We start from the raw sequence: 13087 nt of genomic DNA, 5'->3' as shown, positions 1-13087 counted from the left end.
TGCAGAGAGCGATAAGGTCTCCCCTCAGCCTCCTCCTCTCCAGGCTGAACACCCCCAGCTCCCTCAGCTGCTCCTCATCAGACTTGTGCCCCAGCCCCTTCCCCAGCCCCGCTGCCCTTCCCTGGACACGCTCCAGCCCCTCGACGTCCCTCCTGCAGCGAGGGGCCCGACACTGAACCCAGGGTTCGAGGTGCGGCCTCACCAGTGCCCGGTACAGGGGGCGGTCACTGCCCTGGCCCTGCTGGCCACACTGTTTCTGACACCAGCCAGGACATTGCTGCTGGCCCCTTGGCCACCTGGGCACACTGGGGGCTCATGCCCAGCCGGCTGTCAGCCAGCACCCCCAGGCCCTTTCCCAGTTCCCAGCCCCCTGCCCCAGCCTGTAGCGCTGCCTGGGGCTGGTGTGACCCACGGGCAGGACCCGACAAGGTCAGTAGCAGATGCCTAATGTAAGTTTCCCTTCAAGACCTCTCTGATCTTGACCCAGAGACTTTAGATAGGGCTTCCACAATCACCATACTTCACTTCTATACAGGCAAGATTCTCCTTAATGCAGAGCACAACTCCTCATTCTTCTTTTCTGCTTGTCATTATGAAACATGCTATAGCCATCCATTGCAGTCCTCCAGTCATGAGTTGTCCCACCACATTTCAGTTATTCCTACGATATAATTTTCTGACTGGTTGTGGAGCTCCAGTTCCCCCTCTTTGTTCCTCAGGCTGCATGCATATGTGTATGCTTGAGGTGGCTGGTCTTTGATTCTCATCTTGGGAGGCAACTAAGGAACATTTTTCACTGCTCTGGTTGGCTTGGCTTATTCCCCAGTTGGCTGCAGTGGTGTGAGCATCGCCATTTTGGACCCCACCTCCTGAGTCTTTCAGTTTAAAGCCCACCTCACCAAGCTGGCCAGCCTGCTGCCAAATATTCCCTTGCCTCTTCTAGACAGGTGGATCCCATCCCTCCTTAATAAGATATAATCATTGAAGAATGTCCCATTGTCATAAAAAATCAAAACCATCATGATGGCATCAGTCATAAAACCCATCAAATAAAATTGATTTGTGTTACACATCTATTTTTGGCTGCACCCTTTCCTCTAACTGGTTAAGGGGAAGAAAAGAAACTTGGGTGCCAGTACTTTTCCTGTGCACCCCCAGGGCTTTGTAGTCTCCCTTGATTCTGCCCAGGTTCTGGCTTGTGGTGTCATTCATGTCCCCATGAAAGAGTAGCAATGGACAGTAGTCTGTGCTCTTGACAAGTTGTGGCACTTTCCCGGCAATAGCTAGGACCTTAGCTCCTGGAAAGTAGCATACCTCTCATGACTCCCTGTCAGGTCAGCAGGTGGATGCTTCAATGCCCCTCAACAGAGAGTCACCTACTACGAGCACTCATCGTTTCTTTTTGCGATGTCCACTGCGTGCTGCTGGTACAGTTCCTCCTTGCCAACCTTGCTCGTGGGTGTCTACAGCTGTTAAAGCTTATCATATCTTAATACACTTCCACATTTAGAAAGTGCCAATTATCTATAAATACAGAAATTTGGGAACAAGCATGAGAAGTATAAACAGATAAGTGACACATAGGCAAGTTGTTTGTTAAAATACAGAAACAAGAAGAATATCTCTATGTTCTATTAATGGATGTGACAAGAACATTTGCCACCTTGGACTGCTGTCCCTGCTCTCAAATCAGTTATCTTACATTGTTTCTGTTTGGACAGAAAGCTAAACAGCATCACATAGTTCTCCATAAATCAACATGCCAGTGGTGCTATATTCTCATCTTTATGTGGGGACTTCACATATAACTTCGAGCAGTCACTGAGAGTCACTCACTGAGGCTGTTACTCTTTTAATGTGCGAGATGCTGAATTTGGCCTTCTCTAACTCTTACTCAGTCTTCAAAATGCTGCATGGAAGATCCTGAAACCAAATGAAGCTGTATTTTGATGGGCCCCATTTGCTGTATCCAAATGTCCGTTTAGAAGTTTGATGACATTTTCAGATATTTTAGTGCAGTGACATGAAGGAGTTAAGCTTCCTCACTTAGATCTCATATTCTTAGATCTTGACCAGGGATAGATGGAAATCCTTCTCCTTGATACCAAAGCTTACATGAGAACATGCAGAGTATTATGAGTTTCCTTTGAAGACTCTTGTATTGGCTGGTGTTCAGAGAGAGGAGTGGCAGCTTTATTTTGGTTTGGAAAGTCTTAATATCTTGACCGGTGGCAAACTTTCTGTATAGGGTGGTGAAGTTGAAATGCATTTGTCCTTTGAGTTCCTGGAGCTGAGCACTTCAATTGTGTGACATGGAAAGTCCTGATCATCCACTGACACTCAGTTGCACTGATCGAAGGCAGTTTAAACAGTACTGCTGTTTTGTCCTTACAAAAACCAAGTTAGGCTCATTCTTCTGCTTCGTGCACATAGTGCATCAGTTGAGTTCACGTGCTGTAATCATAACACTCCTCCATTGGACTGAGACCAAATTGCTGTGGCTGGGTAACAGCCTGTGTTTCACATCACTGAAACAAATACATCCAGCCTTTGCTGAACAAAACTTTGAGGAAATAAAAGAACAAGAACCCTAAATGCTGATGGATGTGAACAGGACACTGCAAAGTCCAAAACAAATACTTCAAGTCTTGCATGACAGCTTGGGTTAGTTTATCTTATGTTGGGTCAGTTGGTTTGAAGCCAACCTGAGCCACACAAAATAAGTATCTAGAAGTAAGAGAAGTGTCTGAGCAGGAGAAGGTGATCCCTTGTAGGAAGAGGAGTTGCTGCCCTTTGTAAAGGACAAGGCAGAAAGGACTCCAAAGAGCACATGGAGACAAAGCCTGTCCTGAACAGGAAGAATCCCTTTCCTTGGAGGTAATCTCCTTCAGGCCTTCTCCTGGGGATGCAAAAATGCAGATGCTCCAGGGAGCTCTGTGGTGGTGTGAGGAGTCTCTTCTCTATAGGCAGAAACTGTTGGGAAGGTGGTGGGAAGGCAGAGCCTGTCCCAGCTACCCTAGTTCGGCGGTGGCATGTTTCACACCCTCAGGGAACAGGTAGATGTGAGGAAGTAAGTGCAAGAAGATATAGCAGAAAGGGTCCAGTAAGAACAAGCCCTTTTTAAAGTTATTATAAATCTCATTATTTCTGGGCTTGAAGTGCAACTTGCATAAGTTTTTCTGGGAGGTTTGAGAGTGGTATAATTTTATTCACTGTGCCTGAGGGTGCAGGACATGGACGTGGACTTGAAGTCCATGGGCTCTAGAGTAGCTTTCCTTTGCTATGGCCTCTGTCAGATGAAGGGCGTTTTGGGGATGTTGTCACAGTGACTTATTTCTAAAAGCAAATCTTTCTTCAGGGTACAAAAGTAGCTGTGAGCCATATATAAAAGCAATGTAAAAAAGTGATTTCTGGAAGCTCCCCTGCTCGCAGATATGGAAACAGTCTCTGTAACAACACCTCTATGCCAAATTTAACTGTGGTAGCCCCCTTTCCTCTAGCCTGCCCCTTTCCCTACATTTTTGGGCTGTTTTGCTGGCACACAGCAGGTCCGTGGGTGTGTTTGCAATTACAGAGGGTGAAACAGGAACAGCTCTGCCTTATCTCCCTGGTTTCCCAATGTCACTAAGCGCATTTTATTTTGAGATTCCTGATGGTGCTTGGCAAAGATAAACAAAATCTTCCATCAGGAAACCTGGGAGCTATTTCCACAGGAAGCTTCAAATCACTAAAGTAAATAAAACCCTTTTACATTATTCCCAGCCACGTTATTTAGCCAGCCTGAGCCTGTAACAATTGGTGAGAGGTGTCATATATTAGGGGGCTCGTGGCCTTTAAACAAATTATTCTTTTGGAATCCTGTGCATTTTGCTTTTGTCCCTGGATTTATTCAGAAAATAATCTTCTCAGAAGACACACCTAGGGAGAGCTCCAGACCTAACAACATGGACATAGTTGCAACTACAGTATTCTGTTGGCACGCTATCCTTTTACGTTAAAAATAGTTCATTTGCCTTAGTCCCAGGGGATCTTCAGTTTCATCTTAAGAGTTTTGCTTGGCTCTCCTTAGCTTTTACTGAGTTCTAGCATCTGCAAAAGCCAAAAATTGTCAGTATTTCAGGCCCATACCCTGGCTTTCCCAACACATAACAGAACAATTTGAGATGAACTGTAAGATGCAGCAATTTCTTTCATCCAAATACTTATCCATAATCAAAACTTTGGACCCTTGATTGGTTTTAAGTGTGTCTAATTTCAATGCTTTTTAAAAAATCAAGCATAGGATTCACTTCATCTAACGTGAGCCTTAAAGTTAGGCATCTAAGCCTAAGCTGGTCGTGTAGGATCTCTTCATAATTAAGCATGAGGTATCAGGATCTCTGGAATTTGACTCATCCTAAGGAGATGGGTTGCATTGCCCTCTGGAGGTACCTGTGTTACTCCATGGGCTGTAAACTTTGTCCCATACACAAAACAACTGTATTCAAGTAGATGTCTACCTTCTGATGGCTTAAGCTAAATATGCTGTACCCCACTGAAGGTTTCATCTTAGTAGCACTTCCAGTCAACACGTTCTCAACTGGGACCAGAATCTGGCACCATGTGTTCTTACATCTCAAAAAGGATGCTGATGATAGTAACTCATAAATGAGTTCACGAAATTTAAAGTTTTTCGTATAATTTTTTTCACTGGAGAAAGGAAAAAAAGGGATCCCAATGAAATGTAAGAGGAACAAGTCAACACACTTTAATATCCAATCTAATGTGTTAGTGTTGCTGCCTCCATTAGGCTGATCTTTGGACTACATGCCTGAACTACAGCTGATGACAGGCACATATCTTGCTCCCACTGCAAGGGCATGATGAGCTCAATCAACAGAAATTAGGCCTGTCCCTGGAAGGCATCTACAGTCAGAGAAAATTTCAATCCAGGACTTGCAGGAGCTCATTTACCCTGTGTTTAACATTCAAGGCTAAGTGTGGGAAAGAGGAAATTAAAGGGAGCAACTGATGCCGGACTTCCAATAGGCAGAACTTTGAAAGGCAGCAGTGTTACTGTTACATTGATGTTACAAGGGTCATGTTCATGATCCCCCTGGGGAGGCAAGGCAGCTCAGTTTGCATTGTGGGGATTTAGGGAGAAGCTTTCAGATGGATTGGTCCATCAGTGAGTGAGGTTACTGAAATATGTGTGATATTATTCACTGGAGATCTACTGTTTATGTGTCCCTGCTAATGCAACATTAAACCCAAAGTGACACTGGTAAGCATGGAACGGAATGAAAGTTGGTGTTGAGCTATTCATGCTCAAAGAGACAAGAAGAGAAGGCATAACTCTCCCTTATGAAAGACGAAACCATTCTTACGATTTTGAGGCAAGTTCACAGCCAAGTGCCGTAGCAATGAGCAGTGAAAGAACAATTGAAAATGGCCGAAGTCGATGTCACTTGACCGAAGAAGGAAATGACTTTATCAGAATATTGGCTACAAATAAGCCAAGAGAGGTTGCATTCTAGGAGTAAAACTTGGAAATGCTTTCCCTCAGGAACTTGCTTCTACTTTCACTGGGGTCAGTGCTGTAACTCTTCCTTGCTGGAGGGATGCGCCTCAGGTGGAGGTCGCCAGGAGGCAGTCAGCACTGCCATGGATCTGCACTTCTCCCCAGCTGGAGGAAGCAGCAGAAACATTATAATGAGCTGCAAACATGGCTTTTTCAATTGTTGGCTAAATTATTCCTGCCTGAACAATCTGCTATGAAAAATCCTTGTGAAAACTTAGGCCATATTTACATTTAATGAATGTTTAGTGCAATGGTCTTTGATTTCTCTCAGGTGGAAATATCGTCCACCTATGCTGAATGCCAAGCAGCCTGAATAGAGTGATTTTCATCCTGGTGCTGCCCACACACAGCCAGCCACCCAGACCAGAGGGTATTGTTTCTGCTTTCCTCTTGGGTGGCTGAAACACTTAAAATACGTAGAGGGTAAATACCTCTGTTCCTCAGGCATGTAATCACAGATAGAGTAGTTTTTCAGTATTTTAAGCACTTTTTAAGAAATAGACATAATTTGCTTTACTATTTATGAATAACATGAAAATAATATAACCAGGCATGACAAGCTGCAGTATTTTTCTGCTGTCCTCTTGAGATTTGCTTTCTCTCATGCAGTTCATGAGCTGGAGCCGAGATCAGAATTTTCCTCCTTTTTCACAGTCCCACAGTGCTATCTTTAAATAATTCTGCTTTTGGTACCTTGCCCCAGTCTGTCTTAACTTGGCATAACATTTATACAAACTCATTACTTCCAAAAGCGACTTCAGTTTACACCAGCTGATGTCTGAGCCCAAGTGTCTCATAGCTTCAAGACAAATTACAAGAATAGCTGGAGCCTAGCATATAAAAGGAAAGATTAGAGACTTCAGCAGGAAGACAACGACATTGATTAGTTCAAAGGCTTCCTGATAAAAGGGAAAATATATGCCGTGTTAATTTTGGCTCATTCATTTCATATAAACTAAAAAGCATTCTTCATTTTTGACAGATGTACCGAGTGGATTCCGTATTAGTTTGGAAAAAATGCCCATTGAAGGAGAGAATTTGGTATTATCCTGTTCGGCCAACAAATTCCTGTACAAAGACATTGCTTGGATTTTACCGAGGACGGTCAACAATCAAACGAAAGCAAAAAGGTCTCTCAACAAGGAGTACTCCATCACCCTCACTCTGACCATCAAGAATGTTTCCCTGGCACACTCGGGCACCTATGCCTGCCGAGCAAGGAACATATACACGGGGAAAGAAGTGCTTCAAAAGAAAGACGTTACAATCAGAGGTGAGCACTGCAACAAAAAGGCTGTTTACTCTCGGATCCTCAAATATAAAAGCACAAGGAATGATTGTACAACACAAAGCAATGTAAAACATTAAAGGACTCATTAAACAGTAACAGGTGTCTCATATCATCTTGATTTTTTATTACTGTTGCTACCTTTCAGGCCCTGAGGTGGTGCACATTCCCCCATGGGTTGGATATAGGAGGAATAGCAAACAAAATCGTAACGCGTGAGCTTCCAGTTGAGTTCAGACGGGTGTTTTCTGCTTTGACAAGGCACGTGGAAGCTGGGGTTTGGAAGATCCCCTGTGCTACATTTTGCATGTTGTTATTTTTTCTCTTGCTGTCTCCTACTGAGCGATAAGGAAAACTTTGGATCAGTCTTTTCTTCCACTTTGATATCGGCCTCATCAAAAGTGTCAAAGCTGAATAAACTGATTAACTTTAAAAACTGGTGTTTTCAGTCAACAGCGGACATTTAATAAATTAACTTGAATGTGCAGAATGAGCACAATTCAGTTTGAGATTGACTGGACTATATATTTTTTATTTTAATCTGATCTTGATGGACTTATAAATATTACCTGCTGAGCAAATTCTAATGCTTATTTATTTGAAATTATTTTCTACACTAAAGTACATTAATCTTAAAAAGTGTCTTCTAAAAGAAGTATGCAGGGAAGAAATAAAAATGTTGATATAATGCACAGACCTATCATATCATTTATAATAATGTTGATTTTAAAACAAACAGACGTGAACCGTGTTTGTCCAAATAAATCCAGGTAGACTTCCAGTTGCTGTGTTGGTCAATTTTTAAAGTCAGTTCTGCACTAATGTAAAAAGCTACTGATAAAAGTGTGAGTATTGCTCCCGGCCTGAAGATTCAGGAATTTGTAATGTTGTAATTACTTTATGAAATGAGAAATATTACACTAATATGACTGACAAGGTTGCAGCCAGCACAGTGAGTTAATGCTTTTTAAAAATACAAATTCAAAATTGAAACCATTAAAAATATTGATTGTTTTTGGTGGGCAAACGACAATTGGATTTATTATGGGGATTAAGAACCAGCCAAACTCCTGAAGGAGAATTAAGGGCAACCTTACACTTCCTTGTGAATGTTTCCCCTATTTTTCCTTCGTCATGATTTTGCTGTGAGATGTTTCTGTGTATTATAAATTCTGTATAAGGAAGAAGTTGCTATTTTTAATAGATCTAATAACTTTATTTTTTTACAGTGCATAGCTTTTATTATTTTTGGTTACATTTATGATTGATCATTTATATAGCATTTACATAAGCCGTAACAAAACAGACCATAGTGACCAAAATAGCTGCAGCAAAGGAACAAAGTGGCTGTGCTTTTAAAATAGAGGGTGACAACATGACAGTTCCTTGTGCTTGGGAACTCACCAGACTATTTCCTCCTTTAGGTATCGAGACTGTGTCCCACGGCTAAACTTGTCTTTCACGTGGGAATTGCTTTTGTCAAGTGTGAAAGGGTAAACAATAGCATTTCCCCATAATGCCAGTTTCATGGAGCCTAAAATGCTTAGAAAACAATTGATAACCTGGAAGTTGTCAGAGTAAAGAAAAGAATAATCATTTATATCTTGAAATGTCACCTATAGCCTGCTTGTATACAGTAGCTCTTTTGTTCATTATTAGTGTGATGGTTTCCAGAAACAATGTGTTCTTGCAAAGGGATCTGGCACTCTGTTTTTTTCTAAAACATGCCTAAAAAGCAAGTGAAATCATTGGTGACTGCATAAAAATGGGGCAAGTGCACTCTTTAGCATTTGCAAGTCTTCAGAAGAATTACAATACAGAATCCCCCTTTTTTACAAGGCTGTTTTGTGAGAAGACATTTGATGGCAAGGTGGGTGGTGATGACAGGACATTATGAATTTTCCATGGCATCAGGAGCCAGAGCGTGATTTGTAGCAGCCAGTTGCTAGGCAATGTGAGTTTGGGTCAAAAAAAAGAGAGATGTGGCGATTAGGCTTTTCCTTTGTGAAATTGTTGTGAATTGCGATGATGTGTATCACTGTTGGTTGGCGTCCTACCAGGCTGGTCCCAACCAGCGCTCGGAGGGCCATGCTGTGCCAGGATGTTGTAACATCCCAATGTGGCTGCCCATGTTTGGGAGGCACAGAGAAACCTCACTGGAAACATTTGACGAAAGCAGTTCTTGGGGGCCAGATAAAAACTACTGATGTCACTTAAGATGTCCTCAGATGACTGGAGAATCTCATTGTTTTGAGGAGTTTCTCTGCTTTCTGTTGTGTAATATATTATTTAGGAAGAAAGGTGTGAATTATATTTCTTTTTTTTTTTTTTAAGTGTTAAAATAAGAGCTTGTATTTATATTTTTGTACTGATCAATAAAGATAAGTGAACAGACAACATAACCATAATAAAGGGCAAAAAATGGTTGGAATGCGAAAGTAAATCCCCAAATGAACTAATTGTAATGTTTTCCCCTTGTTTGCCATTGTTTGCTTTTGGAAATGCAGAATTTCCCTCCTTACCACCCCGGGTCGGCTGAGTGCTCTGGCACCAGCGTACCCTTCTCCCCTCTATGACCCCCCTGTCGCTCCCTTGGGCCAAACTCTGCCTACAATGAAGTTCCCCAGGGTGCTGAGAGCAGAGTTTAGCCTGGCAAGGCAGCGTTTGCAAGCAGGCGCAAGGGCTGGGGATGAGCCCAGGGGATGCCCTGGGCACTGAGCCCCGCACTGTGTGTGCTGGCAGCCAGGGCACCCTTGGCTTTGGGGTGAGCGGAGCGGGGCACTGGAATCTGCCCCCCTTGGCTTCACTGCAGAAATGAATGGGAGAAAATGGTTGGTTTGCATAAGAGAATAATCTTCATTTTGACCAAGTCTTGGAAAATCAGCTGATTGCAGCAGAGAAATTATTGAAAGGATGTGAATGGTGAGAAGTTTTAAGTGAAGTTTTTTCTTAATATGAAACCCCATCTTTAGTGTATGGCTATAAACAAATTAAAATTAATCACAAATAACTCACAGAATGTGTGATTTGCCTTTGTTGTGTCACCTTGTCCGCCTTCATTTTGGATATCTGGGCTGGGATGTCCATCAGGGACTGCCGATAAATGTGAACTGTGGAGCTCCTCTCAGCGTGCATATGTGGACATGCATCAGATGGTTCCTGTTCATAGACAGTGTGCAAAAATCGAGGCAAGGTATCAATGAGATGAGGGCAGTCTTCTTGGTTGCAAGGCAAATATTGTTGACCATGTCATTATGTAGGTGTGTGATGAAGAATTTATTTTACAGCCTCTCTCACAAGCATTACTGTTTGGGAAGAGAGAACTGTCTGCTACACTGTAAACAAAAACTAGCATTGCCTGTGGAAATTACAGACTTGCAGCTCAGAAAAGCCCAAATTGGTCATTGCACAGTCATGACAGTGCTGGAATTAATTTCAAGGGGGAAGAGCATGGTGAAGACAGCCTACTTCAAAAGTGCTTGTAGTACTACAGGGTTCATGCATGCTGCATAAGCTGGTGGTACATAGGTTCTTCATTTTTTTGGAGAGTTTTTATTTGCAGCTGGTAACAGAATGATTGTGAAGATGGAAGTGTCTGATAGTCAGTTTTTCTGAAAAGGATAGAAAATAAGCTTCCAAACACAGAATGCTGGAAATTCAGCTGATATTATACTTGAACTTGGTGTATCGGTATCTATTGCAGCCTAAAAGAAAATATTTGCAAAGAGTTGGTTTCTGCTTTGCTTTGGTTTGTTTTGTTTCATATTTTGTAATGCATGTCTTAACCATGTTAGTAACTACTGATCCTGGCAGCATCCTTGAAGGGAAAGATTGCAAATAATCAGTTCTTGGAAGACCAGGGAATTTGAGGGAATCTGCAGAGCATCTGCATCTATGAGATTGCTCAGGAGCTTGCTGGATTCTCCATCGCTGCTTTAAAGGGACCAAAATACCAAAATGGATGATGTGAGAGTTGCAAATGTGACAGAAGGATGTTGCCATATAATGTGCTTAAATGTTGCAAGTATCTTGATCTTTGTCAGAACGGCCTTCGGCTCTCTATGAAACGGGGGAAAGAGTGGCAAAGGGTTGAAATGATGAGAAAGATTTGTCGTTTGCTTCTTTCAGGGATGAGTTTAACGTGATGTTTATAGAATTTTTGAAATGCCCTTCTGGGAGGCCCTTGAGCAGAAGCAGAATATATGAGATGCGCTTCCAATACTTATTGTCACTGACTGTCATGGAAATGTGTTTTATTGCATTGCGTTCATATGAATGTCAGCAGATAAAAGTAAAAAAGGAGCAGTGTTTCTGTGCTGTGTGGCCTGCTTCAGCCCCTGCCGTCAGTTTCCAGTGTCTGTGGGATGCCGGAGGACATGGGTACATTTCTCACCAACACAGTTTTGGCAGGCAGGCTGTGGTGTGGTTTGGCCAGGCCTTGTTTTGTTCAGCCAAATATGTGAAACGCAAAAGCGGAAGAATTTATGAAGACTTTGGGACATGTGACATAATGCTTTTGTGCTTACAGTTTCTGGGTTTAGATGATGTGAGTTTACTGAATATGATTTGTAACGGTACTCCTTAAAGTAAGTAAACGATAAAAGTCACATTCACAGGAATCGTGGTGCACAGAGACACGTGGTGCTATCAGTGATGCACAGATACTCTGTTACAAGGGTGGCTTGCCAATTGTTAAAGCCTTTGGTATCACTGTTTGTCTTGTTAATGCAAAACTGAGCTTTCACAGAAACGCATTGCTTTCGATAAACAAATGTGATATTGGTAATGGAACCAAGGAAATCTTTTAAACAGTGTCATCACTGGGTCTTTGTTGGTCATCATGACCTACTATTGCTAAGTAATGGAAGTACACTGTATACACCAAATGCTCTTAAGCAAACTGGAATGGTAAATAAAACCTGTGAACGTTGAACTTGGTAGAACAGCCATAGCAATCTCTTAACACCAGTAAAATGCTGGTAGGGAAGATAATTAAACCCCCACAGTTACAAGAATGTAAAATGGAGGTGTTGTTTTGTCTTGTAGCTCAAGAGGCACCAGCCCTGCTGAGGCACCTTACGGATCAGACAGTGAACACCAGTAACTCTGCCATGTTGGAGTGCCAGGTTCATGGCATCCCTGAGCCCCACATATCCTGGTTTAAAAACCATGAGGAAATACAGCAAGAATCAGGTGAGAGCTCTGTGTACTCGCCTACCTTTTACAGCGTTTTTATTTACCCGTTTGCCTTAGGTAGCCATTTGCAGTCACTGGCATCGATACCTGGACATAAGGAAGGAGTATTGCCCGGGCATTACAGGCAGGCACGCAGCAGCACGGGTGCTCCAGGTTATTCTGTCTCACTCCAAAACCTCAGCTAGGCTGGAAGTGTAGACACAATGGGTCTGTATGGAGTCAGTAGAAAAAAATATAGCTCTCAATTTGCATCTTAGAAGTGTCATCTTCAGAGAAACATTATTTCTCTCCATTTACTATAGAGGGAGCCTAAGGATCAGGTGTCTTGGCCAGCATATAGCTAGGCAGGAGAAAACCAAGCTTGTGTGAAGTGCATGGGTGTACCAGGGGGAGTCTGTGGTCAGGCATGCAAAGTCTGTTCTTGATTCACAACCTAGCCACAAGGCTGAATCCATATCTGGGGTGTCCAGAACCAAAGCGCATCTGCTGGCAGCAGAGGAGTCCAGGTCTTATGCAGCAGAAAGGAACAGCTTCCCGGGTGGCATGCTGCAGCTACAGGAAAACTGTGGGAGATATTTACTCCTATGTCTGGAATGTGGCTTCAAAGATCAGCTAAGGCTCCATGTTCAGAAGTGTTCCTTGGAGAGTTCAGGTGGAGGTGAATGATGGGGGGAAGAGGCAAAGCCTTTCTCATGGGAATTCATCCACATTTGAATCAGAAGCACTCAATGAGCTAGTGTTACAGGCTCAGCAAAAATGTGCAAGGAGGTTTGATCTGTAGGACCAGTCCTAAGTGTAGTCTTCAATAGCAACATTTTAGAAAGTTTGTGTTCATGGTTCTGTCGTGTGTTACTCCAAATTGCTATAGCACAAATAAAGGCAACTGGGAAAAACTCTGAGGATTTCTCCAAGTGACTTAGAAGCCCATGCAGACTTGCAGCCCAGGCAATAAACTTAATCTAGAGCCAGATTCCATGAAGCTTTACAGTGACCACATTGTTGTAATGTGCATTATTAACACTGCCTTCTAAAATGAACGTTAT

At 42.6% G+C, this 13087-nt stretch overlaps 1 protein-coding gene across 2 annotated transcripts in view; it reads left to right on the top strand.

Moving 5' to 3' along the window:
• FLT1 (fms related receptor tyrosine kinase 1) overlaps nucleotides 1–13087 on the top strand; it is a 117863-nt gene that overhangs the window by 67126 nt on the left and 37650 nt on the right. Inside the window, exons 13-14 of one of the 2 annotated variants that reach the window (XM_037376963.1) lie at nucleotides 6543–6833; nucleotides 11895–12041. In XM_037376963.1, the coding sequence (XP_037232860.1) occupies nucleotides 6543–6833; nucleotides 11895–12041 (438 nt within the window). Of the gene's footprint in view, nucleotides 1–6542; nucleotides 6834–6996; nucleotides 9292–11894; nucleotides 12042–13087 lie in introns of those variants that run through there. The other variant, XM_037376964.1, reaches the window with a different exon arrangement.

The sequence above is a fragment of the Falco rusticolus genome, chromosome 2, assembly GCF_015220075.1.
Source record: "Falco rusticolus isolate bFalRus1 chromosome 2, bFalRus1.pri, whole genome shotgun sequence".
Classification (NCBI taxonomy): Eukaryota; Metazoa; Chordata; class Aves; order Falconiformes; family Falconidae; genus Falco; species Falco rusticolus.
This window is presented reverse-complemented; position numbering and strand designations above follow the sequence as displayed.